Below are 26,082 nucleotides of genomic sequence, written 5' to 3'. Positions count from 1 at the left end.
GGAGGGTTTATTGAACTCAGTAAAATTTTAAATATTGGGAAGACAATCCTACTTGAACATTTTGCTGTGAGTACTAAATCGTGAATTCTAAATATGTGCCTAACTTTGAGGTACTGACCTTGAGGTATCCACTTGAGATTCTCCTTTTAGCAAATAGAAGTACTGACTAAGCTCTAAGGATCTGGGGCCTTTCATGGGGCTTTTCCGTCTGGCTTGCTGTGTATGTTGTCTCCTCTTTTAGAGAGTGAGCTCCTTCAGAGTATGGACTGTTTTGTTTTCTATTTGTATCTCCAGCTTAGCATAGCACTTTGCACCTAATAAATGTTATGTCATTCATTCATTTATTCCTAGGCACTATAGAAATAGCATAGATAGTACATTCCTGTGACTACTGTAGCAGAGCTAGGCAAACTTTTCTTTCTACCTTAAAAAAACAAAGTGTCATTTTAGAGTTTGGTAATTTCAAATACACAGATTAAAAATCGACAGGATAATTGCTGGGTACTAAAAATTTCCATTTTGTTGACCAGAAAAATTAACTTTATGCTATTTATGCTTGCTGTTTTACTTTATTTATGTTTGCTATTAAAATATAGTTACATTTAGGGTACATTCACTGTATTCAGTGAAGAAAGTACTATTTTAATTTTATATTAGATAAACTTATTTCTCTATCATGGAAAAAGGAAGATAGTTTTTCAGTATAAATTCACACGCTTATACTGTTTCAGGAAAAATGCTACAAGAATATTCCTTAATGTTATCAACACTGTTTCATGAATTGCTTCATTCATTGCATCTGAGGTCAATCTAAACCACTTCTTAGAAGTGATAGTTGAATTCTGGAGGAAGGAAGAATGCATGGTACATACTAGTGATTGTCAGTCTTTCTAGACAAATATATTCCCATACCAACTATTACCTTTTTTACATGCCATAGTAGTTCCTGAGCTAGAAGTGAGCTGCTGCTGTAGTGTTCCAACTGGTGTCATATGATAGGTGGCATTTTCTTGGACCCTATGCAAGAGTGGATTTCCTTTTAACAAGAGGAGAAGGGGGAGGAACGATTAAATGGGAAGAGAGGTTTTATTACTACAGGTCAGCACCCCAGACAGTTTAACTTTTTGTATTTTAGTCACACAATGGCTTAATTTGTTTGGCTACATTTACTATTAAGAATTTTGGCTGGAGTAAAAATAAAAATGGACAGTAATTGTAGAAGTCTTATTTAGAGGATGGTTAAAGATCCTTTCCCTGATAAGTTACACACACACACACACACACACACACACACACACACACACACACACACACACACGAGATGGCTGCTGCACTAAAGCGTACTTATATACTTAAACTCCAAGGATTCTTGATTCTATCAGTGTGGATCTTCCATCTACAAAAGATTATAACTTCTCTAGGCCTTAGTAATAGCCAGTAGCCCCAAAATTCATCACCTTGAGCCTGTGCCAAATGAGATCATATTTTTAAAAAATGTCTGATGTGTTTAATGTGATGTTTAAAAAGTTTGAGGCATAATTTCTGGGTAATTTAATAATTTTATTAATAAGGCCACCATGTTTATTAATTAAAAAGAGGGAAGTGGCACTGTTGAATACCAAAGACCCTTCATAGTGGTGGGCTCACAGTTTATATGTTCTTGGAAGAGCAGGTATTCCTAAGGGTGGCAGTCAACTCTGGTTAACAGTTAATGAGAGAATGAATATTACAGTGAGGGGCTGGGCTATATTCCAGTGAGGGTCTTGAGGTACTTGACTCAGATTACCCAAGTCTTGGTCAAAGAGACATCAGTTTCCATATTACCTCTTTGATAAAAGGGAGAATCCACATTTTCCTAGACTAGTCTGAGTAAACACAATGAGCAGGAATCTATCCTTTAACCTAAACTTAGAATTTCTTTTACTGTCTGATTAGATCTTTAGCCTGGGCAAGTCTTTGCCCAAGATTTCCCACACTGGTTGATTTCTGGATGAAGAAGTATAAAAGGGGAGAAACCTTGGTCTTATTCAATAATTAGTTATTAAATATAAGAGAGAAATAATAATCTCTCTCAATAAGAAGGTATGCAAATACTTATTTCCTTCTCTCTCCCTAGTTTGGAACCTCAGCACATGTACCTAGGTTAGTCCTAATACCTTTCCTTATTGGACCACAATCAATCAATCCATCAGCAAGTATTTATTAGTCTGTGTACCTGGTGCTGTGCTGTCCTTTGCATCCAGAGAAAGGCACAAGTATTCCCTGCTGTCAGGGAGCTTACATCAAATGAAGTCATTCCAATATGTAGGACCTGCCCAAGCTTGCATTCCACTGGTATAGATAGCCTTGGAAAACCCAAGATAATCTCTATTCCTTGACGAGTATGAATTTATTGGAAGATTATCTCTTAAGATTTTCTTTTTGTTGTAAGAAGTTGTGTTTAAAATAAGTAATCAAGAAACAAATGTAGTGGGATGTGTGGGATGAAAAACCCTAACCAATTAAAAAAAGTTAATTTTTAATAAGGAGCCATCTCAGGGTGGGAACAGAAATAAAATTTTATTCAATCCCCCCGAGAATAGGGCATCCTCTGCCAGAACAGATCTGGTAGGGGAGGCCCCTTACAAGTAGCAAAGCATCAATAATTATACCTAACACAAGAGAATTCCCGCCCACCTCTGACCCTTCTCACCGTTGGCTGGGAGGTGGGCTTACAATCTGAGCACGAGAAACTAGACAGAGAACTGGGAAATCAAGGCACAGAAACTCCAATTCCCATTCCCTTAATGATTACAACTGAGGTGACATCTATAAATCTGAAGAAGGAGAATAGGATAAGGGGAGGGGGAGACCCTCTCCATTCTTCTACAGTACTTTCACAGTAAAGGAAAGCAGGTCACAGTGACCCTATTATTACTGAGCAAATCTTTAAACCAGAACCAGAAGAAAGAATAAAAGGTTTCAGGGAAAACTTTCCCAGAGGCAGAGCAATCAGATTCTCACAGCCTCAGCAGAATTTTCCACTTCCCTATTTCCCTATTTCTTGAGTTTTAAACATTTCTAAGTATAGATATGAATAGAAATAGATATATTTATACATATATATTCCCTGTGAAGTCTTCACATTTTATTTTCTCACTACCACACACATGGGAGTTTTTATTCATTGTAATTTTCAGGCAGTTGTGTGACTTTGAAGATGTAGTGTGTTGTAGGATATGGTTTGTGAAAGCCTGCTTGTTTACCTTCTTGTGTTATCATTAAGTATACTCTCAAAATATATATATGAGTCATTTACATAAAGATTATATTCTTGACATGTTTGTAGATCATTCTCATAAAGTTTATTATACAAATAAGAAAGGAGTTATATGAGTCACTAGTTGATGTCTTCTTAATTGCCTTTTTTTGGGGGGGGTGTAATACCCCTCTGATGTTTCTCCAATAATTTGATCTCATCTACTATTTTAGATATGTGAATAATTGATACTAAAGTACTTTCAAAATTATGTTGTTTCCAGGATAGATTTGTTCTATTTGTACTTATTTTGATCCAGGTGATTTTCTCAACTTTTTCTCCTTTAAGACCATTTCTACTTTCTTACAGTGGATCCTAAGATACTTAAATACCTTGATGGATCGGTGATCTCATTGATGTAGTTCTTTCTGCAACAGTGAAATCTGTAAACCATCCATTTCTGACCATCATACGCGATTCTTATCTATGTCGTGCAGCGGATCTTCTCTTAAAGGTCTATTAGACAAATTTGGGACAATCCTCTGAATTTCTAGACATTGTATTAGTGCAGGTGGGGCAGGTATAGTGGTTAAGAGCCCTGGACCTGGAGTCAGGAAGACCTGAGACCAAATTTAGCCTTAGATATATATAGTAGCTGGGTTACTCTGGACAAGTCACTTATCGTCTTTGCCTCATTTTCTTTATTTGTAAAATGAGTAAAATAATAGCACCTACTTCCCAGGGTTGTTTGAGGATAAAATGAATATTTCTAAAGTGCTTTGCAAACCATAAAGCACTATATAAATGCTTTTATTATTATTATCTATCATGCTTGTTTTTTCTTATTATATGTCTATCTGTAAGATAGTATGTCCTAATCTGGTTTTACTATTATCTGTAAGGAAAATAATTTGTTGTAAAAATGCTGAAGTCTGTTCAGTTAAAAAAAAAACAGCTGCCCCTCCCAATTTCATTTTTAAATTTTCTTAGTTTCTCTTGCTGGTTTATTTTCCCATTCATCTCTCTTTGTTGTTTAATGAGTTGTTTTTCACAATAATCTGCCACTTTTCATCATAAGAATTTAGTCATTTTTTTCATTAATAGCATATTATTTTTTCCCAGTTACATGTAAAGATAGTTTTCAACATTCATTTTTGTAAATTTTTGAGTTCCAAATTTTTCTTCCTCCCCAAGACAGCAAGCAAACTGATACAGGTTATACTTGTACAATCATGTTAAATGTATTTCCACATTAGTCGTGTTGTGAAAGAACAACAAAAGGGAAGAGCCACTATAATCACTATTGAAATGTGTTTGTGACTGCCTTTATGTTTGTTGCTTGATGCAGCAATTTCTGGACTCTTTGGCATTCTTGTATTGTTAATTGCTTTATGTCATTAGATTATTTCAGGGCGTGATTGTAGTCTCTTCCTACCCTGGTGTATTCACTTCTCACTGGCCATAGCCCCAGTACCCAGTATATTCAGTATAGCTGAATAGAGCACTGGACTTGGAGTCAATGGGCTGGGGATAAAATCTTATCTCAGACACATTGCTTATGTGATCATGGGCAAATTGCTTAAGTTTAATTTCTATGGTTTCAATTCTGTTATCTATAAAATGAGGATAATAATACTTGTACTACTTACCTCATAATTATTATGAAAAAAGGCCTTTTCTGCAAACCTTAAAACTCTATAGAAATGTAAATTATTATCATTATGATTTCTTTATGCATTTCTGATGTTTTGGCATCATTGAGTTTTTAAATATAAGTCAGTTATGGGATCTCTTGTAATTCTAGCCTGTATTTTTATCATATTTTTAGCCTTAATTTATCTTTTCTTCTATTTTAACTTGCTTTAACATAGGTAGGTGATGAAGAAATGACCCTTATATTGGAATCCATTTGCTTCCATTTGTAGTTGGTGACATTTTTGGAATTTTTTTGTTCTTCACATTCAGTTACTTCTGACTTTCTTGATGAAACAAATATTTGTAATGGGTAAGTTCAAGGCTTCTGGTTATTTTGAAAGTCTTTGGCCTTTTTCATTTCTTAATTCTGAACCACATTTTCTTTTTTTCTTCTTTTTAAAAAATGGATGATTTTGGTTTTCAACATTTGCTTTTATACGATTTTGAGTTCTTAAATCTCCCCCCCCCTTCGCTCCACCCTTCCCCAAGACAGCATGCAATCTGATATAGGCTATACATGTATGATCATATTAAACATATTTCCACATTAGTCATGTTGTGAAAGAAGTATCAGAACAAAAGGGAAAAACCTTGAGAAAGAAAAAACAAAGAACAAGAAAAAGAGAAAATGGTATGCTTCCATCTACTTTCAGACTCCATAGTTCTTTTCTCATTTTCCCTCATGAGTTTTTTGGAATTGTCTTAGATCATTGCATTGCTGAGAAGAGCTAAGTCTATCAAAGTTGGTGTTTCAACAGTGTGGCTAGCAGCTGCTGTGGGGGGTGTAAAATCAACAACAGAACGCTGTAAAAGCCCAGGTTCTTTTGATCAGCTTTACTAAGGAAAGCAACATTAAGGGGTTAATAAGCTTACTTTAATTCAGCATACAAATACCATTCACTTAGTTTAGGGGAAAAAGCCAGCACCCTGAACTTCAGAGCAAATACAAATTACAAACATCAGCTGACAGGCCAAATACAATTCATAGTTACCAACATCTAAGTTCAGCTCGGGGGGCTCATAACAAGAGTTGGGCCAGAGTCACGAGTGCCACCACTGCTGTGGGTCAGAGCTCCGAAAAAGAGAAAGCCAACCCCTTGTTTTTTATCTTTTTCAGGGTCAAGGGTGAGTCACCCACGTGACCTAAAATCATCATAAAGAGGCAACTAAAACCCACGTGGTCTAAAAGCCTCTGAAGTCACAAACATGTCACTCAAACCCATGTAAATTAGGCTTTCCTTTGAGGCAGGGAGATCATCAACGACTCCTAATTTAATCAAGGAAATAAAGGCCAGACTCTTAAAGGGCACTTGGTTGAACTAAGTGCTAAGAACCCATTTTGATTGCCAACAGTTGGTCATCCAATAATGTTGCTGTTACTGTGTACAGTGTTCTCCTAGTTCTGCTAACTTCACTCAGCATCAGTTCATGCAAGTCTTCCCAGGTTTTTCTGAAGTCTGCCTGCTCACCATTTCTTATGGAACACTAGTATTCCATTACATTCATATTTTCAATTGACGGATATCCTCTCAATTTCTAATTCTTTGCTACCACAAAAAGAGCTGCTATAAATATTTTTGTACATGTGGGTCCTTTTCCCATTTTTGTGGTCTCTTTGAGATACAGACCTAGTAGTGGTATTGCTGGATCAAAAGGTATTCTCAGTTTGATTGCCCTTTGGGCATAGTTCCAAATCATTCTCCAGAATGGTTGCATCAGCTAAACTGTATTTTTCAAAAATTTTCTAAATCATTCTGCTCTGTTTTCACCTCATTGAAGTGACTGAATGTTATATACTCATTTACTTTGGAGCACTTTATTAAGGTTAAGTTCTTTGTAGAATTTTTTTCTCTCTTTATGTTCTCCTGTTTGTTTGAGATACCCCTAGGAGAAGACTTGCAATAGGGCATAAACAAAAATCACATATAATGGTCAGAAATGGATGGTTTACAAGTTTCACTGTTGGAGAAAGTACTATATCAATAAGATTAGCTCACTTTCTGATTCCTTTCCTTTTGATGGGGAGTTCCTCCCTTCAGGCCTGGATCTCAGAGCTACCTTAGCCTCTTCCTACTCTGGTGTATTCACTTTTCACTGGCTATAGTCCTGGTCTCCAGGGACTCGGAGGTGGGGTAGGGGGAGGGACTGAACTGGCCCTAGCTTGTTACTAACTAGTCCCCTTTTCTTCAAGACTATTGGATCCCCATTCACAGGCTAATATCTTGGCCTAGTTATTTCTTTTCTTTTGCGCTTCCTATATTTCTACTTCCTTCACAGGAATAGGGGGCAGAATTGAGTTCTGTTACTAATTGCCGCAGAAAGTATGAGGACAGGTGCAGTGTGTTCTAGTGCAGACTGCAGCAGTAGCAGCAAGGAATTGCTGAGTGGACCACAGAGCATAAGCCCATGCCTTCATCTGTCTTCATCAGGGCTTTATTTCCCCAGGGTTCTTGATGTTTTAGTCTATAGAGACTTTCTGCTCATAATTCTTATTTTGGAGAGTTTTGAAAAGTGTTGAGGATCAGAGAATAGATCTAGTCCTTCATTTTTGGTCATGTGACCTAGAAGCTGTGAAGACCATTTTATAGCTAAAAGATGCCTATGAGCGGAAGCTACTGTTATCATTCACACCTCAAGTTAGTGGCGGACCTCAAATAAGAATTCAGTTCTCTGTATTCCTAAGTCACTGTTCTTTTTTTTATTTATTTTTTATTTATTTTTTAATTTTTTTTTAAGTCACTGTTCTTTTAAAGTACTTGATGCTGCATTCCCAAGTTAATAACTTAGCGAAGAAAATATAAGAAGTAGGAAGAAATTAAATCAGTATCAGGATTAGATCAGTATCAAACTCACCTTTTGTGCACAGAACTCCCAGACTCCCAAGTGAGTCAGAACCAGATTAAAATGTGATTGGAAAATGTTTAAGAAAATAAATAAAAATATAATATGACATAGATAATGTTAATTTGTGGTTTTCTCAGTTAATGTGCAATACGCAGAGATCGTTTATTTTTGGCTAGTTATTAGTGATATAAAACCACTATAAAGTTTTTAGTAATGTATGATTTAAAGGATTTCTTGGTCCTGTGACCATCAGTCAACAGTACTTTATTGTTACGTGCCTGTGTCATGCATTTTGCAAAGATAAAAATGAGAACAGTTCTGGTTCTCATGGAGTTTATGGTCTATTGGGGGAGATAGCCTGCATATACATAAATGTATGCAAAACATATAAAAGGTTATTTTTGGTAGAAATACATGAGCAGTTAGGTGAATCAAAATAGGTCACACCCAGAAAGTGGCACTTGAGCTAAACTTGGAAGGAAACTTAGGGATACTGATAGAAATGAAGGGGAAGTGCTTTCAAAGTATGAGAGAGAGCAGCTGCAAAGCCATGAAGTTGGCAGATGGAATGCAGTGCATGAGAAACAGCAAGAGGACAGTGTGGCTGGACTGCAGTGTATGTGCAGGAGAGTAATAAGCAATAAAACAGGAAAGATAGGAGGAAAACATATTGTGAAGGGCTTTTAAATGACGAACAGGAAAGTTTATATTTTCTACAGCTAGGTAGGCTGTCAATTTGGCAGTTATGGGAAGAATGGATTGGAAAGAGGAGACACTTGAGGTAGGGAAACCAATTACTGTAGGAATCTTTTGTGGTAGTCCAGATGAGAGGTGATGGTCCCAAGTAGATTGGTGTTTATGTGAGTGAGAGAGAGATAAGAAAGAAGAGAATACTGTAGTTAGCTATTTCAAAAGACCTTACAAAGGATGAAGAATGAGGGGAAAAAAATTATTAGATTTGGCAGGTAAGAGATCATAGGGTTTATTTATGTTAGGGAGTTAAGGCAGAGACAGATATAGAAAATGTTAAATTATGGAGGAAGTGGCTTTTCTTGTATACTAATGCTCTAAATTATTTTCCACTAAGAGCTGGATTGAATTTGTTTAATTAAAGTGTATACTATTTGTCCAAGGCTAACTCCTTTGGATATAATTGAATAGGACACAGAAGTTACTGTTCATTTCTCTTATGAATTTGAAATATCTTTGTTATTCTTAAATGAGCCTTGAAAATCCTTACATTAAGGAGTTCGCTTATGTATTGCTCATAGAATCTGAAGTGAATCAGAATATTTGCTCTAAAAAGTATATAGTGATTTTCAGTTTATAATATGTGACAGGAATATTAGTTTTTGATAGGAAAAGAACTAAAATGTACAGAAAATTTTAACTTTAAAACTGACAGTTAAATTTTAAAACAAGCATTAGTTCAAATAAAAATTGAGAGGCAGAAAAAACACAGTGGAATTATTTATGAAAATCCCAATCATGAGAATCAGAAATAACTTTTAGTACAGTAAGCCAAGTTCTTAGCAGTTAATGATGTTGTAAGTTATTAGTAGAATACAGTCACTAGTTTGGTATTGGGGTCAGCCTGGATAGACTGATTTCTTTCTCATTTGCTGTTATCTTGCCTGAAATTTGCCTCTTTTTTGTTGAATGTAAAAGTGGGAGGTAAATAGGCGTCAGCAGCAATTGTAACAGTTGGGTTTACTTTTCAACTTTAATTTTTCAAAATCTCTTGCCTATGATAGTGTAGGCTGTAATTGGCTTGTAATGACTGAATGGACATTAGAATATGGACAATTGTGAGTTGAAGTATGGGTTAATGAAGCAACATCTGGTAAAGAAATTATTTTGTAGACAGTCAAATTTGTTGAAAAATAATCTTATTGGTTTGCTTTCTTTTTAGTGTTTTGTGTCCATTCCTTTTTTTCCATTCCTGCTATCACTACTCTACCTTTATAAGATACCTTGTTTCCGGTAATTTTCTGAGTTTATTCTGCTCAGCATTTCACTGTTATTAAATCAAACAACTAACCTCCAGAGGCTCACCTTTGCTTATCAGATAAAGCGCAAATATCTGACCTTAGCATTAAAAGCCATAGTAGGTTGTAAAATAACAGATGTGGAAATAAGTAGTAAGAAATAAGGCCAGATAGGTTGGTGCCTGAGGAGACTGAAATATGTTTGGTAGGAAAACTTTTTAAGGGAAAGATTTTGGAAAAATGAAAGCCTAGAAGTGGATCTAATTGTTAGGATCCATGCTAGAGCAATGTTTCCTACATGGTTTGACTAAATGTACTTGTGTAGCCTGCTTTCTTAATAACACCTGGTATTCTTTTTTGTAGTGAATTACACTTTGGTCCATCACCAAATGCCCTCTCCTGTTTATATTCATTTTCCCATGCTGTCCCCCAGTTCTTGGAATAGACTTCCTTCTTCTGTATGTTGAAATCTCTTTCCTGCATGGTCTAATCCAAATAGCCTCCTTGAGTTTCTCTTGTCCTGGTATGTGAAGATAGGTTGAAATACCTCTCATAAATTAGTAATAGATTTAATAGTATAAGTGCAGATGAGTTTGTTTCTTAAGGAAGAAAATATTTTTCTTAAGAGATATTGAACACTATTTAGTAAACAGTGATGTATTTTTAAATTTCTTTAAACACTGGTTTATGCTCTTGAAGTTTACCAGCTATTTTCACATTGGCAACTCAAGTTGAATGAATGGTGCAGTGATTGGAAATGAATGATAAATTGCTGAATAATAGTTATTTTGTTGCATGTTTACATTTGTACTTTTCATTTGGAAGTTAGACTCACAGAATGTTATAGTAAAATAGAGTCTTATTCTGTTATTGTTATAAGATTATTCTTCTAATCATCTAGCTTAACTCTCATTTTGTAAATGAGGAAACTGAGGGAGAGAGGTTGAATTACTTATTCAGGTCATATTAAGCAGTTATTTGCAGGCATAGAACAAGATTTCCAAACTCTTAGGCCAGTGTACTTTCTCCACTGTTATTATGATACCCCCATCATAATAATGACTACTTCAAATATTATTTCATTTTGTCATCTTAACTACCCTTGGAGGTAGGTTCTATTATTATCTCTATTTTACATATGAGAAAACTAGGCACGGAGGGGTTAAATGATATTTACTCAGGGTCACACAGCTACAAAGTATCTCTCATTTTATTTGAACTCAAGTCCTCCTGACTCCATGCTCAGAACTCAGTGCCCTGTATTACCAGGTGCCATCATATCTAATTGTAGGCTATTTTGATGTCCAGACACTTTAGAAAAAAAGCAATACAGTTTTGTTAATTCTTTTGGTTTTGAACTGTAATCTTACATGAAATAAAAACTTGTGGTTTTTTGCAGGATTAAAATAAAATGTTTTTTTAAAATGTTTTTCTACAAAGTATGTTTTTTTTAAGTAATTTGAACATATTTCACAATTCGAAAGTAGGTAAAGATTTTATGATTTAGAAGTTGTATTTTAGATCTTTTAAAGCAGTAGTTTATTTTTAATTTTTCAGAGTTTTTTAATAGCATCAGAAAACTAGATTATGATTTTATTTCATTTGTTAAAATTAATTACAGTAGAAGGTGGGCTATTAACAATTGAACAAATTAATCATGAATACTGTTTTTGGGTGGTATTTGTCCACTAATGCCTGCTTACAGTGTCTCTCACTATGACATGGAAGTAACATAGAGTTTTTAAAGACTCTGCTAATACAGTGTTTTTTCTGGGAATTCCTGTCAGGCTTTGAGCCATGTGCTTGATGATGTCTGTTGTTGGAATTTATTTGAGAGACTCATTACAAGGCTGCCATCAGGGTGATGGATTTTATGGCCAGAACAACTCTTAAACATAATTTTTTTAAACCAAAGATGTTTTCTTGTTTTTGTTTTTTGGTGGACAAAATGTCCATCCAATGAAAGTTTAAAACCTTAAAGTATTGAAGAAACTGTTTCTTGAAAGCTATTTTAAATGGCAGACTACTTTGCTTTACCAAGAAAACCCCAGATGTGGTCACGAAGTCAGATACAACTGAAATGACTCAACAACAACAAAAAATTTTCATTGAATAATCTGTTACCTGCAGCTGTATGAGAGTATGGCTATTAAGTATTCTATGTCTAAAGATATTTTAAGAAGACCTAGTAACAACTAAAGGCAGTTCATTGTATGAATATCTGTTTTAGAAACAGTATGTAAAAGGCTTGTACTGTCTTAGGTTGAAAGATATTACTAGCTGATTTGCATTCTCTTATTATTTGTGATTTGTAATGGTCTTTCATATGGTTTTTAACAGTTGGCAGTTTTTGAGAACTGTTTATATCCTTTAAATCAAGCAGTTGAGTACCTACTATGATAGGCATTGTGCTAGGACTGTAGGGATACAAATGTAAAATAGCCAGAAAATAAAACCCGCCAATTTTTGAAGAGGACCTGACCTAGACTTAACCACCAAGTAAGAAATTGAGACTGGAGATAGGAATAAACAAGGGGGAAATGTTGACCACAATGAAAGAATTATCCTAGATTGAGAGAAACTTATGAGATAAACCAAGAAAAGAGTAAATCCACAGCAAGCCCAAGTAGAACCAGAGAGAAAAGAATGCCCCTACCCGCAAGTACTAAAAATACCCAGAAGAAGTGAAATAAAAGATACGAGCTGGAAAAGCTAAGGAAAAAAAAATGTCAAGAATAATTAATACTTTAGAATAGGTGGTGGTAAACCTTAACCAAGGATTGAACTCCTTGAATATTAGATTGAGCCAGAAAATTACTCCATGAAACAAGAAGACATGTTAAAACAAAATAAAATGATTGGAAAAAATAGAAGGTAATATAAGATATATTATAAAAAACAACTGACCTGGAAAACAAGTCATCACATTGCATGAAAATCATGACACCCCCCCCCCCCCAAGCCCCAGAAAAAACTAGACTGCCATATTTTAAGAAATCTTAAGTAAAACCTATCTAGACTTCTTAGAGGGCAAAGTGAAAATAGAATCCACTGCATATTTTCTAAAAGGAACACCAACATAAAAGCTCCCAGACACTTTAGCCAAAATCCAGAGCTTGCAGGTCAAATAAAAAGTACTACAAACAGCTAAAAAGAAAGAGTTTTAAGTACCAAGAAGTCACACTCAGATTTACATAAGACTTGGCAGTTGTCACCGCTAAAGAAGTGGAGACCTTGGAATATGATACCCCGAAATGCAGAAGATAAAATTTATAATCTAGAATAACCTGTTTGACAAAACTGAGTATGATCCTACAGGAGAAACGTAGACTTTTAATGAAATAGATTAGAAGATTCCCAAACATTCCTAATCAGGAAGTTAAATAAGATAGCTATAGGGTAGCAGTTTTATCATTTCCCTCTGCTGCCCTCTTCCAGACTGCATCATGATCTCCAGAACCTCATCCTCTTGCAAGATCACACCTCATTAGTACTCCTTGTCATGTCCCTTTTCTCCCCGCTCCCCAGTATATTGGGAATCAAGATGGGCTCTTAGCACTTATTCAACCTAGTGCCCTTGAAGAGTTTGGCCACTGTTTCCTTGATTAAATTAGGAGTCTTATGACCTCCTTGCCTCAAGGGAAAGCCTAGTTTACCTGGGTTCGAGTGACATGTTTGTGACATCAGAGGCTTTTAAACCACCTGGGTTTAAGTCACATTTTTGTGATGATTTTGTCATGTGTGACTCACCTTTGACCCTGAACAAGATATAAAACCAGGGGTTGGCTTTCTTTTTTTCGGAGCTCTGAGCTACAGCAGTAGTGATGCATGAAGCTGGGCCAGCCATTGTTGAGCTCCTGGCTGAACCCAGATGTTGGTAACTATGAATTGTATTTGGTCTGTTTACAAATGTATGTTTATAATTTGTTTGTATTTGCTCTGAACTTCAGGGTGCTGGCTTTTTCCCCTGAACTAAAATGATATTTGTATGCTGAATTAAAGTAAACTTACTAACCCCTTAACATTGTTTTCCTTAGTAAAGCATATCAAAAGAACCTGGGCTTGCAGCATTCTGTGAGCTGGTTGTTGTTGGTTTTACATTCCCACAGCAGCTGCTAGCTGGATTGTTGAAACACCCACCCAGTGGAGAGGGTGGACATGGAGAATCCCTCCCAGATCCTACCTTTAAGGGATTCCCAGGGCAGCCATCTCATTATTTCTCACTGGCAGTACCCCTCTGAACTTATTGTAACCAGGAAAGTGCTCTCCTTTCCTCCCTTTTCTGCCTCCTCTCCTTTTCATCTTTTTATGTGTTGCCTTCCCCATTAGATGGTGAGCTTCTCGAGGGGAGGAGTTGTCTTTTGCCTTTCTTTGTATATCCACAGTGCTTAGCATAGTTCATTTGTAGGTGCTTAATAAATGTTTTCGACTGACTGTGTTGAAGTTCATCCCATTTCCCATCCCATCCCATCAGTTTAGTAATAATTGTACGATCCATGAGCTTCAGAGTGAGTTGCGTTTAATGCTTAGTTGTTGAGAAAGAAATCTGGCCAATAAACCCAAAGTTAAGGAGGCAGCCTTTGGCCATCAAAATGTACCTTCTTTTGGGCAAAGCACCCTGAGGTGAGGTGAGGTAGGTGAGGACAGGACAGGACAGGAGAGGAGAGAAGAGGAGAGGAGAGGCTACTCACAGGTTATTTGTCCTTCATTCTTGAAGAGGTCTGAAGAGGATTGTAACCTCAGGGACATGATGACAATGCAGTTGACTTTGATTTGAATGAGGGAGGGCTGTGCAAGGTTGCCAGCCTCACTTTGTCCTCCAGAGCCATCTGGATCCAGTGGCTTCATATTCATAATGATTTACTTAAAGTTAAAATCAGATGCTGGGGCAGAATCTATCATAAATGCTGCAGGTGAACTCAGAAGATAGGGGTAAAAATCGTGATTTCAGATAAGGCTACAGTAAATACACACATGATAAAAATGGATAAACAGGGAAACTACATTATATTTAAATGTACTACAAATAAGAATCACTGCTTTGTGTGCATACATACTTATGCAATATACACATATATAACATATGTATATAATATCTATAATATATGGCATATATAAAACACACACCAAATACTGTAGTATTTATATACTTAAAGGAAATGATAATTGAGTTCCAAGTAGAAATAGACACTAAAACTATAATTGTGTGTGTATGGGCACAAAAAGATAAATAAGAAATTGACCTGAATAAAAATTTAGCAAAATTAGAGATTCTGGCTCTCTGGTGATTCCTGAATGGGAACAGGAGAGAATTTACATATTTTTTATTTGTATTTGGCACTTTTACAGAAATTGTCAATGTTTTGGGGCATGAAAACCTTACAAATACAGAAAAGAATACTAAACACATACTTTACTGACCATGATGAAATAAACATTATATTCAATAAATCTTAGGGCCTTTGAAGTTTTGGCATATTGTCTCATTGTTACTAATTTCTCGTAAGAAATTTTCTCTTTGTTTCTAAGATATGTTGTCTGTCAGTTTCTCTGATGGAATTTTCTATTATTTCTCTTAAAATTTGTTGTTATTGTCAATGAGTACAGAGAATTGAAGAGAGAATGAAAAATTAATTGGAGACTAAACAACTTAATCCTAAAGAGTGGTGGGTAAAAGAACAAATCTTAGAAGCAATAGAAAATTTTGTCAGAGAAATTGATAACAATGAGACAACATATCGGAACCTGAGGGATGCAGGTAAAGCAATAATTAGTAGAAAATTAATATTTATGTTTTTACAAGAGTTGAAAAACCTGTAAATTGAGGATGCAGCTAAAAAACTGGAAAAGCAACAAGTTAAAAGCTTCCGACTAAACACCAAAGCACAAATCCTCAAAATCAAAGAAGAGATTAACAAAAATGAAAGCAACCACCTCTTCCTTTAGCTAAACTAATATGTAAAATTGGGATATATAAAACTTAAAAAACACAATGAGTAACAAAGTAAACAGCTAGTCTAACTGAACTCATGGCAGCTGATGAGAGTATGAAGAGATACTGGTAGAGGGAGAAGAGAAGAGGGCATATGATAAAACCTTGGGGAAATAGAGGATGTGATATAATTGATGAGTCTGTAAAAGAGACTGAGAGGCCCTTAAACAAGGAGGCAACTTAAGAACAGTATCAGTAAAACCAAAAAACAGAATATGCACATGCCAGCAGCTCCTGCGCTCCCGTGCATGTGCGCTCTCCCTCTCGTCTATCTGTCTCTGTCTCTCCCTCGAAATTTTGAAGTTAAATGCCTTAGAAAGATTGCCTAACCTGGTATTGAATCAGTGAGAATTCTTTAACGAAGGCTGCTTGACTAGAAGAAGTTGCTGAGTTTTCCTTGCTCTATGCCAGTGGACAATAAGCAAGCATTTTTGGGTTTACTACCTTTATAAAATTTGTTGGACAATCCAGACCTGCTGAAAGTGGTTATATATAGGAAGTTTTATGGTACTTGTTGTAAGTATCTAACTATATGTATTCATCTCTGTCCTTTTAAAATATTCGCAAGTAGAATTATGTTCTTGTTCATGCTGATATTAGGCAATTTTCAGGGCCATTTTGTTTACCATTAGTTCGTTGGGTTCTTAGATTCTGTGTTAACCTTAAAGAGCTATATGAAGGTGAACACTTACTCTTTCTATCCAGCTTTAATCTGTATTCTGAATTAGTAACTGGTTATTTATAATGATACTAATTTCCTTTCCCAGAGTGCCTCCCTATTTTATGCTGTCTATTTTAATACCAACCAATATGTCAGTATGGCAGGCTACATAAAATAATAATGAAAGAAATATATTAAAACCTGATTTAAAAATAGTTTTGTTTTAAAAAAAAAGGTTTTAAGACACTCATAGTCAAAGGGATTTGTGAGTTCATTGATTGGGATATTCCTCCATTGATGGGGATTTCAAACCATTTATGTTTGCTCATTCTATGACATGCTTGTCCATGTCTTCCTCTAATTTTGCTACAGGGGTCCACCCAATGCTCTGGAGAATCTCCTTGATTTCTCCTTACACTTTGCAGATACCAGTGGAGCACTCAGTCTGTCATCCTGTATCTCTTTCCTCTGTCATGAGACCAACCCCCCTTTTTTTTCATCACACATTTCTCTGATGACATACTGCATCCTGTTTTTCTCTGAAGTTTCTTGCTTGTTATGTTGTACCCTGTTCTCCCTTACAATGCTCCTCTTTTACCCTCTATGCGATGTACATTTGAAATTCTTTGCATACAAGTTAAATAATTGTCATAGCTTAAACTTTAGTGTTTCAGGTAATAGGCTGCAAATGATTTCTAGCTTATTTCTTGCCAAGATTGTTCCTATTTGTTTCTAGAGACAATCCCTTAACCATAGAATTTAAATCTGCAAAATTACCTTAGAGATGATGTATTTCAGCTCTGTTTACAGATAAGATAACTGAGGCCCAGAGAGATTGTGACTTTGCTCAGGTCAAACATTAGAATCCGAATTATCACTGAAGTCCATAAGAGGAGTTGATAGTGAGATGGGAGGGGTTATTTCTCCCCACCCCTACCCCCCACTTGGTAGTATTTTATTTTTTCCAATTATATGAAAAGATAGTTTTCAACATTCACTTTTATAAGATTTTGAGTACCAATTTTTTTTCTTCCCTCCCCTCCCCTCCTTCACCTCCCCAAGGCTGCATGCAATCTGATATAGGCTATCAGACTATTTCCACATTAATAATTTTGTGAAGGAAGAATCAGAACAAAAGGGAAAAAACAACAAGAAAAATAGTATGCTTCAATCTGCATTCAGACTCCATAATTCTTTCTCTGGATGTGGATAGCATTTTCCATCATGAGTCTTTTGGAACTGTCTTAGAACCTTGCATTGCTGAGAAGAGTCAAGTCTATCAAAGTTAGTCATCACAGATACTGTGTGTTTGTAATTGTGTATAATATTCTCTTGGTTCTGCTCCCTTCAATCAGTATCAGAGTAAATAAGTCTTTCCAGGTTATTATGAAGTCCATCTGCTCCTCATTTCTTGTAGCACAATAGTATTCCATTACATTCATATACAACAACTTGTTTAGCCATTCCCTAATTGATGGGCATCCCCTTGATTTCCAATTTTTTGTCACCAGAAAAAGAGCTGCTATTAATAATTTTGGACATGTGGGTTCTTTTCCCTTTTTATGATCTCTTTGGGATCCAGACCTAGTACTTTTTCTGAATAGTTCCAAATTGTTTTCTAGAATGAGTGGATCAGTTCACAACTGGGAGGAGTTATTTCAAATGAGTCAACTAACATTTATTAAATAACCTTCTGTGTGCCAGACATGATGCTACAAGAGAGTCCCTGTCTTCAGGGTGCTCACAATTTAATTGAGAGAGAAAGGTGCAAGCAACTATATACAAACAAGATGTATACAAGACAAATTGGAGGTCATCTCAGTGGGAGGGCACTAAGTTTAAAGAGGACTGAAAAAGGCTTTTTGCAGAAGGTGGGACATCAGCCGAGAGTTGAAGGAAGTCAAAGAAGCCAGGAGCCAGAGATAGGAACAGTGAGTGAAAGTGCTCTGAGTTGGGAGATAGAATGTTCTGTATGACGAACAACAAGGAGACCAGTGTCGTTGGATGGCAAAAGTAGAGTTGAATTGTAAAGAGACTGGAAAATTGGGAGGGACAATTTATGAAGGACTTTGAAAGCCAAAGGGAGGATTTTATATTTGATCATAAAGGTAAAATTGGGGAGCCATTGGAGTTTACTGAATGAGGCGGGGTGGTAATATAGTTAGCCCTGAGTTTTAGGAGGTTCATTTTGATAGCTGAGTAGACAACAGGAGTGAAAAGAGACTTGAGGCAGGGAGACCAGTGAGCTGGCTATAGCAGTAGTTCAGGTATGAGGTGATAAGGGGACTGCTGTAGAGTAGAGGCAGTGGCAGAGAAGAGAAGGTGGCGTATGTGAGAAATGTTATGAAAGTAAAGCCAACAGATTTTACTTTTGGATGTAGAAGCTGCTAGATCTTGTGTTATCCTAATTGTGTTTCCACAATACTCAAATTGTTTCTTTCTGGCTGCTTGCAGTATTTTCTCCTTGATCTGGGAGCTCTGGAATTTGGCGCAACTTTTCCCACTAACCTTCTCTGCTGTCTTTGGTGTATGTGGGTTGAGAAATCTGGTAACTGCCACAGCTCACTGATTTAGGGTGCTAGGGCCTGTTCTACCCAGCTCCTGGTCTGGTTGGTCCAGGCGTAGCCCACGCTGGGCTGTGCTCCTTTCTGCTCCCAGCTCCGTGCTTGATAGACCTTACCCAGCAACCACCCAGGCTGTCCTGGGCTGGAGCCCTGCTTTCCTCTGCTATTTTGTGGGTTCTGCAGTTATAGAATTTGTTCAGAGCCATTCTTTATAGGCTTTTGGAGGGACCTGGGGGGGAAGCTCTTGCAAGTCCCTGCTTTCCAGCTGCCATCTTGGCTCCGCCCCCATAAAAATTTTTTTAAAATGGTTGGGAGTAAATCTGTGGAAGTTCTATAAACATTTGACTTAGTTAAGAAGTCAACTAAATGTGGTGGTAGGAGGGCCTTTTGAGGTGGTGGTCTGCTTGTTAAATCAGGTACTACATTTTTCTTCTCCCTTTCTCTTTAAGCTTTATTGATGACTGTAATGAGAAAAAAAAAAGTTTATCCTGTAGGACTCCCTCAAGCGAACCTTTCTTTGCATGTGACATTCCAACCCCATAGACCCCAACTTCTTAAACAAAAAGAGAGTGGTTTATGTTTTCATTTCCTTGCCAGAGCCAACATTTATTACTATAATGGCATGATCTGCTTTTAAAAAAATTTTTTTCTTGCGATGTATACTGTTGTAGTTATTGTTTGTATTGTTTTCCTTGTTCTGCTTAGTTCACTCTTTTTCAGTTCATTCATCCTATGCATGTCTTTGTTTCTCATTCATAATTTTTAATGGTAAAAAAATTATTTCATTCATATGCTATAATTTTTTATCCATTTTCCTGATTCATGTTCACCTACATTCCTTCTCAAATGTTAGTTCTTTTTAAACTTCTTGGAGAATGTTAACCTAGGAAACTTTAAGAAACTAGGTAAAATTATGATTGTTTAAATCATTTTCTCCCTGTGTCCTATTGCTGAATGATCCTATGAACTTGTTTAAATAGCTAAGATTTTTATTCTGGGAGAGGGTATTTGGTCCTGTGGTTTTAAGAAAAAAGACCAGCTTTCTGATTTCAAAGTTAATTCTAGTTTTTCCTTTTCTCTCCTCTATTAGAATGTGAGCCCTGGGAGAATAAAAGTTGTTTAATTCTTAATATTTATAGCTCCATTGCACAATTCCTGGTACATAGCAGACATTTAATAAAAGCTCTCTTAAATTTTTTTATTATGTTTGTGAAATTTTATGTTTTTTTTCCAGATAATAGTATTTCTGAAAGTCATATTGTTGTTTAACTGAATTGTAGAAAAATTACTCTACTTTCTGTTACTTATGGCTTCATTAATGACCAGTTTGTCTGGAGAGATTTTTAAATGTTATTTTAGATGAATATTAAATGTGGCTATTGAAGAGGAGGAAGAAAGATATTAGTATGTGCTGAAATAGTATACTGAAGTAGAGAAAGACAAACTTGAATTTAATATTGGAATATTTTATCATGTAGCAACTTGACATCCTTTTAAATTGGATTGGATGAAATTGTCATTTTAGAACATGTACCACCATGTGTAGCATTCTTTGTTTGAAATATTAAGCTGATTTAAGATTAACCTAAACTGAAACAATTTTTCCTTCAAACTGTAGTAGCAGCCTGTTCTTTTATAGCTGATTAATAATTGTCCTGTTTTTTTTCTCTTTTCAGATCCTTGCATTTCATTGAGTCCACCATGTTTTACTGAAGAGGACAGATTTAGTCTAGAAGCTCTTCGAACAATACATAAACAAATGGATGATGACAAAGATGGTGGCATTGAAGTAGAGGAAAGTGATGAAGTAGGTGGAAGAATTTTTTTTTTAATGTTCTCTTAAGACTTAAAGAATGAGAACTTTATAAAACTTTTACCTTGAGGTTATTCCTTCAGTGTTCTGATATTTAACTCTTAGATGTTAATTAATTTCTTCTACATCTCCAGGGACCGTAATCCCATACCTTTCTCCCTTTATTTTACTATCTTTAGTTTCTCCTTCTACTTCATTCTTTCCCTTTCTACAGAATTTTTGCTTTTTCAGATATTTGTGGTTCTCTATTCTGAAAGAAAAAGTCTTTTGTTTCCTTTTTACCTTTTTTTGCTAGCCAGTTGTGTGATGCCTTAAGTCTTAGCCCTTGAGCCTCTTCCTTCTTCACTTTCAGAGAGTTTAACTTACTTTTACAAACACTTGAGTTTTAAAAAGCCCTATGGTATCATCTCCATTATCTGAATTCCAGTTCCGTATTTCCTTTTGCCTACTAGGATGTGGTCTTCAGCGGTTGTTATGCCCTGTGTCTAGGGCATAATGAATTTAATGAATTTTGTAATGAGTCTTTTGAATTTAGTTTTTTTTTTTGGTGGTAGGGGTTGTACTGATTTTGTATGAATGGCGAGTGAGGCATTGCTTTTGGATAGGAGCAACTGCTAAGGGCAGGGTTGTGTTTGTCCTTTCCTGTCCTGTCTGAGCTTTTTTTTTTTTTTTAAGGAGATGGGGAGCCTGTTTGTTTGCTTTGGTCACTTGGGTATAAAATGGCCCAGCACTGGGGGAATAGTTATCAAAAGTTTCAGCTGAAACTCTACTTGCCTATAGGGAATGTTTTTCTGATTGAGCTCGGCAAGTTGTTGGATAGCTGTGGTGATTAGAAGTAAGTGAGTAGCCCTGTGAAATCCTTTTAACTCTAGAAGCTTATTCTCAGTCTAGCTGCAGGAGGGGAGTATTGAGAAGTTACAGAAACAAGGTTGCAGAAATGTCCTTGGATTGGCTTCACCAGGTGTTTCAGGACCAGGGGTGGTTGGAAATTGCTGGGATATGTGTGAGTTTGTTGGGGGGCAGTTAGAAATTGCTAGTTAGAGCAGGGTAGGGACCCCAAGGTTTCTCCAGAGTTGGATAGTAAAGATAGTTTTAATTGCATTTTAAATTTCCAACCTTAGTTATTAGACTGACCTAACTTAGGTCTAGCCTAAAATATTGTTTCTAACGTAATCCTAATCTCTTCAGGCCTATACTAAAAGCCCTTTCCAGCTGGTAGGATCTCCTAGAGTTTTTGCTTATATAGCCTTGTAGACCCCAGAGTCACTTCCATGTAACAATGGGGCACTTTAGTTGAGGAATTTAGTACTTAGCTCAGTGCCTGGCACATGATTGGTGCTTAATAAATGTTTATTGACTGAGCAACTATGGGAAGTTACCTATTTATCAGTTTATTTATTTTTGCTACATTTTAAAGTTAGGTGAAGCTTTGTGGAAGTTTGTGAAGAATATCATTTTTCAGGCTTTGGAAAATCTTGTATTTTAAGGAAATAAAGTTTTGGAGAAGTTAAGGTGGCTTGCTCAAGGTAAAGTAAGTCATAAAAGTATTAAAATTCTTGAAGATCTTCGGTTAAGTCTAATGTTCTCTCTGTACCATGTTCGTTAAAGTTCCAGAATGTGAGCTTGTTTTATTGTTTTTTTAAAAAATTGGCATACGATTTTAAAGCCTTTTTTACTTTAAATCATACCTTTCTCAGTAGTTCAAGTTTATAATCATTACAAAAGATAAATACAGTTAAGGAAAACAGCAGAGCTCATGCATCATTATTTGGGAAGTTAACTACTTCTGAATACTTTCTTCTATAGAATTATTTAAGGTGTCTAGAACTCCCAGTGAGGAAATACCCTCTGCCATTTAGATCAGTAACAATGTGAAATTTTCAGTCTTAGTAGCCTGGTGGTATTGTGACTTACTTAGTATCTCAAAGTGCTTATAATACTAGAGTTAACAATTAAACTCAGTTTTTCCTGATTCCCAAGACTGGCCTTTTATCTATAATGCCGTAACTGATAGAAATTATATGTAGCAGAATGGGAATTAACAAAATTAGACTGTTATTTGTCAGTGTTTTAAAATGTATTTACAAAGTAGTTATTAGTTATTCTTTATCTTAATCTTTTTAAAGCACTAGGTGTGAACTACTATTATTGCCTCTGTGGATAATATCTATTACGTGCCCACATGGGTAAAAGCATTTATCATTATCATCGTCTTCAATAAACTAAATATGTGTGGTAGTATAACTTTTACTGAATGGTAAGATTGTGAATCACTGAATCTGAATAAATTTTTTTCTTTTATTTTTTAATTAAAAATAGATTTTATTATTCTTTTAATCACTTGAATCTCTTCTCGTGTCTCTACCCCTTTCAGAGAGCCATCCCTTATAAGAAGGAATGTTTTTAAAAGAGGAAGAGGAGGGAAAATTAAGCAAAACCAATCAATATGTCAAAAGAAAAATCTACAATATATGAAATAATTCCATACCTGTGTACTTCCCTACTCCTCTATCACCTCTGTAAAAGATCAAGGGGAAGTCTCTTATAGCTCTTTTTCTGGCTTGCAATTTTGCAACATTCATTGTTTATTGTGTTATGGTTCACTCTTCATCAGTTCATGTCAGGGGATCCATACTTCTCTGTATTTATCTTGTCATTTTTTTTTGCAGCACAGTAATATTCCCTTACATTCATATACTTTGTTTCCAGTTCTTTATTACAACAAAAAGTGCTGGTTTTAATATTTTGGTGTTGAGGGGGCCTTTTTTTGGGCCAGTGACTTGTTTATATGTGTATGTGACATAGCAGAATCTTTTTTAGACAGAGTAAGGATATTTTCATGACTATTTCATAATGGCAAATTGATTTGAAGACTGCTTGTACTAATTTACAGTTCCACCAACAACGTTTCAGTGTTTGTGTCTTTCTACATCTCCTCTAACATTGATTTTTCCTTTTTTTTTTGTCTTTGCCCATTTGCTGGGTATGAGGTGATACAGCAAGATTATTTGGATTTGCATTTCTTTTATTATAGTGATTTGGGACATTCTTTCCTGCAGCTGTTAATAGTTTGAAATTCTTCCTTTGAGAACTGTTTGTTCATATCCTTTGACTACTTGCATTTTAGAGAATTTCTTTTGATTTTAAGTATTTTTTTGGTAGCCTCTGTATCTTGGATACTAACCTTTTGAGAAATTTGCTGCAAAGTTTTTTTCCCCCTCCTCCATTTGATTGATTCTCATCTTATCTTAGATGCATTAATTTTATTAGTGCAAAACCTTTCCAATTTTGTGTAATCAAAATGATCAGTTTTTTGGGGTGGCGGTGGGAGTGACTAGACACTGTAGCAGTTAGTGGTGCTTGGAATCAGGAAGACTCTTCTTCCTAAGTTCATATCTGGCCTCAGATACTTACTAGCTGTGTGACTGTGGGCAAGTCACTCAACCCTGTTTGTCTCAGTTACTCATCTGTAAAATAACCTGGAGAAGGAAAGGGCAAACCATTCCGTCATCTTTGCCAAGAAAATCCCCAAATGTGGACAGAGTTGGATACGACTGAGCAACAAAATTACACACTAGAATTTTGATGGTTAAAAGAGGTGGCTTGAATTTGCCTCAGACATTTTGTAGCTGTGTGACCCTGGACAAATCATTTAACATTTCTGTGTTGCCATGTGGCTGAAATTTTCTTTTAAAAACACTACTGGTTTTAAGTCAACTAATTACACAGTCGATTTTTACTTTTCTTTCTTTGATGTTCTATATATTATAATTAATTTATCAGCTGCCCTTGGATTTGTCCAGTGAGCTCATATGATCTTGGCTGGCCTCATTAGGAATGAAATAGGTGGCTTTCCTATGTTCAAATGGATGAGAAAGTGATGATTGACTGGAGCTATTGCTTTACTAAAGTCATCTAGCTGTAGAAACCTGAAGTTATGTGAGATTCACTCAAAGGTCAGATATGAAGGTGATGTCACTATTAGAAAAGGAAAACAAAGACAACTGTGTAAATAGTGACTATTGATGGGAATATTCCGATTTCATCGTATCATTCAATTGATAAAATCGAAAGTATACATATTTTCATTAGAAGTATTGATATTATGTATATTATTAAAAAACCCATACTTTAAAAGTTCTGAGTAAAAATTTTCTGCTCAGAGAAATTTTAGATCTGTGTAGCTGTTGAAAAAAAATTGAGGGAATATTGAGGATCAAATGAAATGACAAGTGTAAAGTATTTTGTAGAATTTATAGTGCTACATAAATGCTGATTATAGTTAGTCATCATCATTAACAAAGCACTTGAGACTAAAATTATTCTTATTATAGTATTAGTTGTGATATAGCCTGATTCCTTCAGGCTCCTTCACTCCTGGGACAGGAGGGAGGTGGAGGTTATGCAAATTGAGATTGCTAGAGTGACTGAATATTCATTGGTAGAAATTCTTTTCTCTAAAGCAGTTTTAGTAACCTTTGTTTTTACTATACCACTGATGGTTCAGAGGAGGATAGAGTTTCTATACCACAGTTTAGAAGAAACATTTATTTTCATCTCTTTCAGTAAAAACAAAATAAAACAACACAAAAAAGCTTTGTAGATCTTCCAGAATCACTGGATTTCTTGGTGTTCATTTTGATATATATGTGGCTTGACTGTTGGATTGTGTCTGATCAGGGATTTGGGATTATAGCATCTTTTGAAGGAATGCATATTGTTGTTGTCATTTGTTGTCATTTAGTTGTTTTTTTTTTTCCCAGTCCTGTCTGACTTTTTGTGACTTCATTTGGGGTTTTGTAGACAGAGATACTGAAGAGGTTTGCCATTTCCTTCTCTAGCTCATTTTATAGATGAGGAAACTGAGGCAAACATTGTTAAATGACTTGCCTAGGGTCACACAGGTAGTAAGTATCTGAGGCTAGCTTTGAACTCTGGAAGATTAGTCGTCCTGACTCCAGGCCTCAAGTTCCAGAAAGATATATATATATATATATATATATGTATGTTAGTTGGTTGCATTCAGTGAACCTTGTTGTCAGTTCTAAGGTGGGTATGGAAATTTATGTTTGTTGAAATCCCAGAACCTAACGTAGGTTACAGCTTTGTTTAAATCAGTCAGCAAAGGATAAGTATTTATTAAATGCCTATGACAGACCAGGCACTATGCTAAGTGTTGAGGATACAGTACAACATAATCCCTATAGCCCTTAAAATGTGAAATTGAAATTGCATGCTTTTCCTGAATTTTAAAAACAATGGATTGTCTTTTTTGTAATTTCAGTTA

General features: G+C 35.7%; 1 protein-coding gene across 2 annotated transcripts in view; it reads left to right on the top strand.

Moving 5' to 3' along the window:
* The window catches only part of STIM2 (stromal interaction molecule 2), a 169,545-nt gene that overhangs the window by 34,431 nt on the left and 109,032 nt on the right, over positions 1-26,082 (top strand). For both annotated transcript variants that reach the window (XM_036764099.1, XM_036764098.1), the window contains exon 2: positions 20,659-20,789. In XM_036764099.1, coding sequence (XP_036619994.1) covers positions 20,659-20,789 — 131 coding nt within the window. The remainder of the gene's footprint in view (positions 1-20,658; positions 20,790-26,082) is intronic.

The sequence above is a fragment of the Trichosurus vulpecula genome, chromosome 6, assembly GCF_011100635.1.
Source record: "Trichosurus vulpecula isolate mTriVul1 chromosome 6, mTriVul1.pri, whole genome shotgun sequence".
NCBI classification, from domain to species: domain Eukaryota; kingdom Metazoa; phylum Chordata; class Mammalia; order Diprotodontia; family Phalangeridae; genus Trichosurus; species Trichosurus vulpecula.
This window is presented reverse-complemented; position numbering and strand designations above follow the sequence as displayed.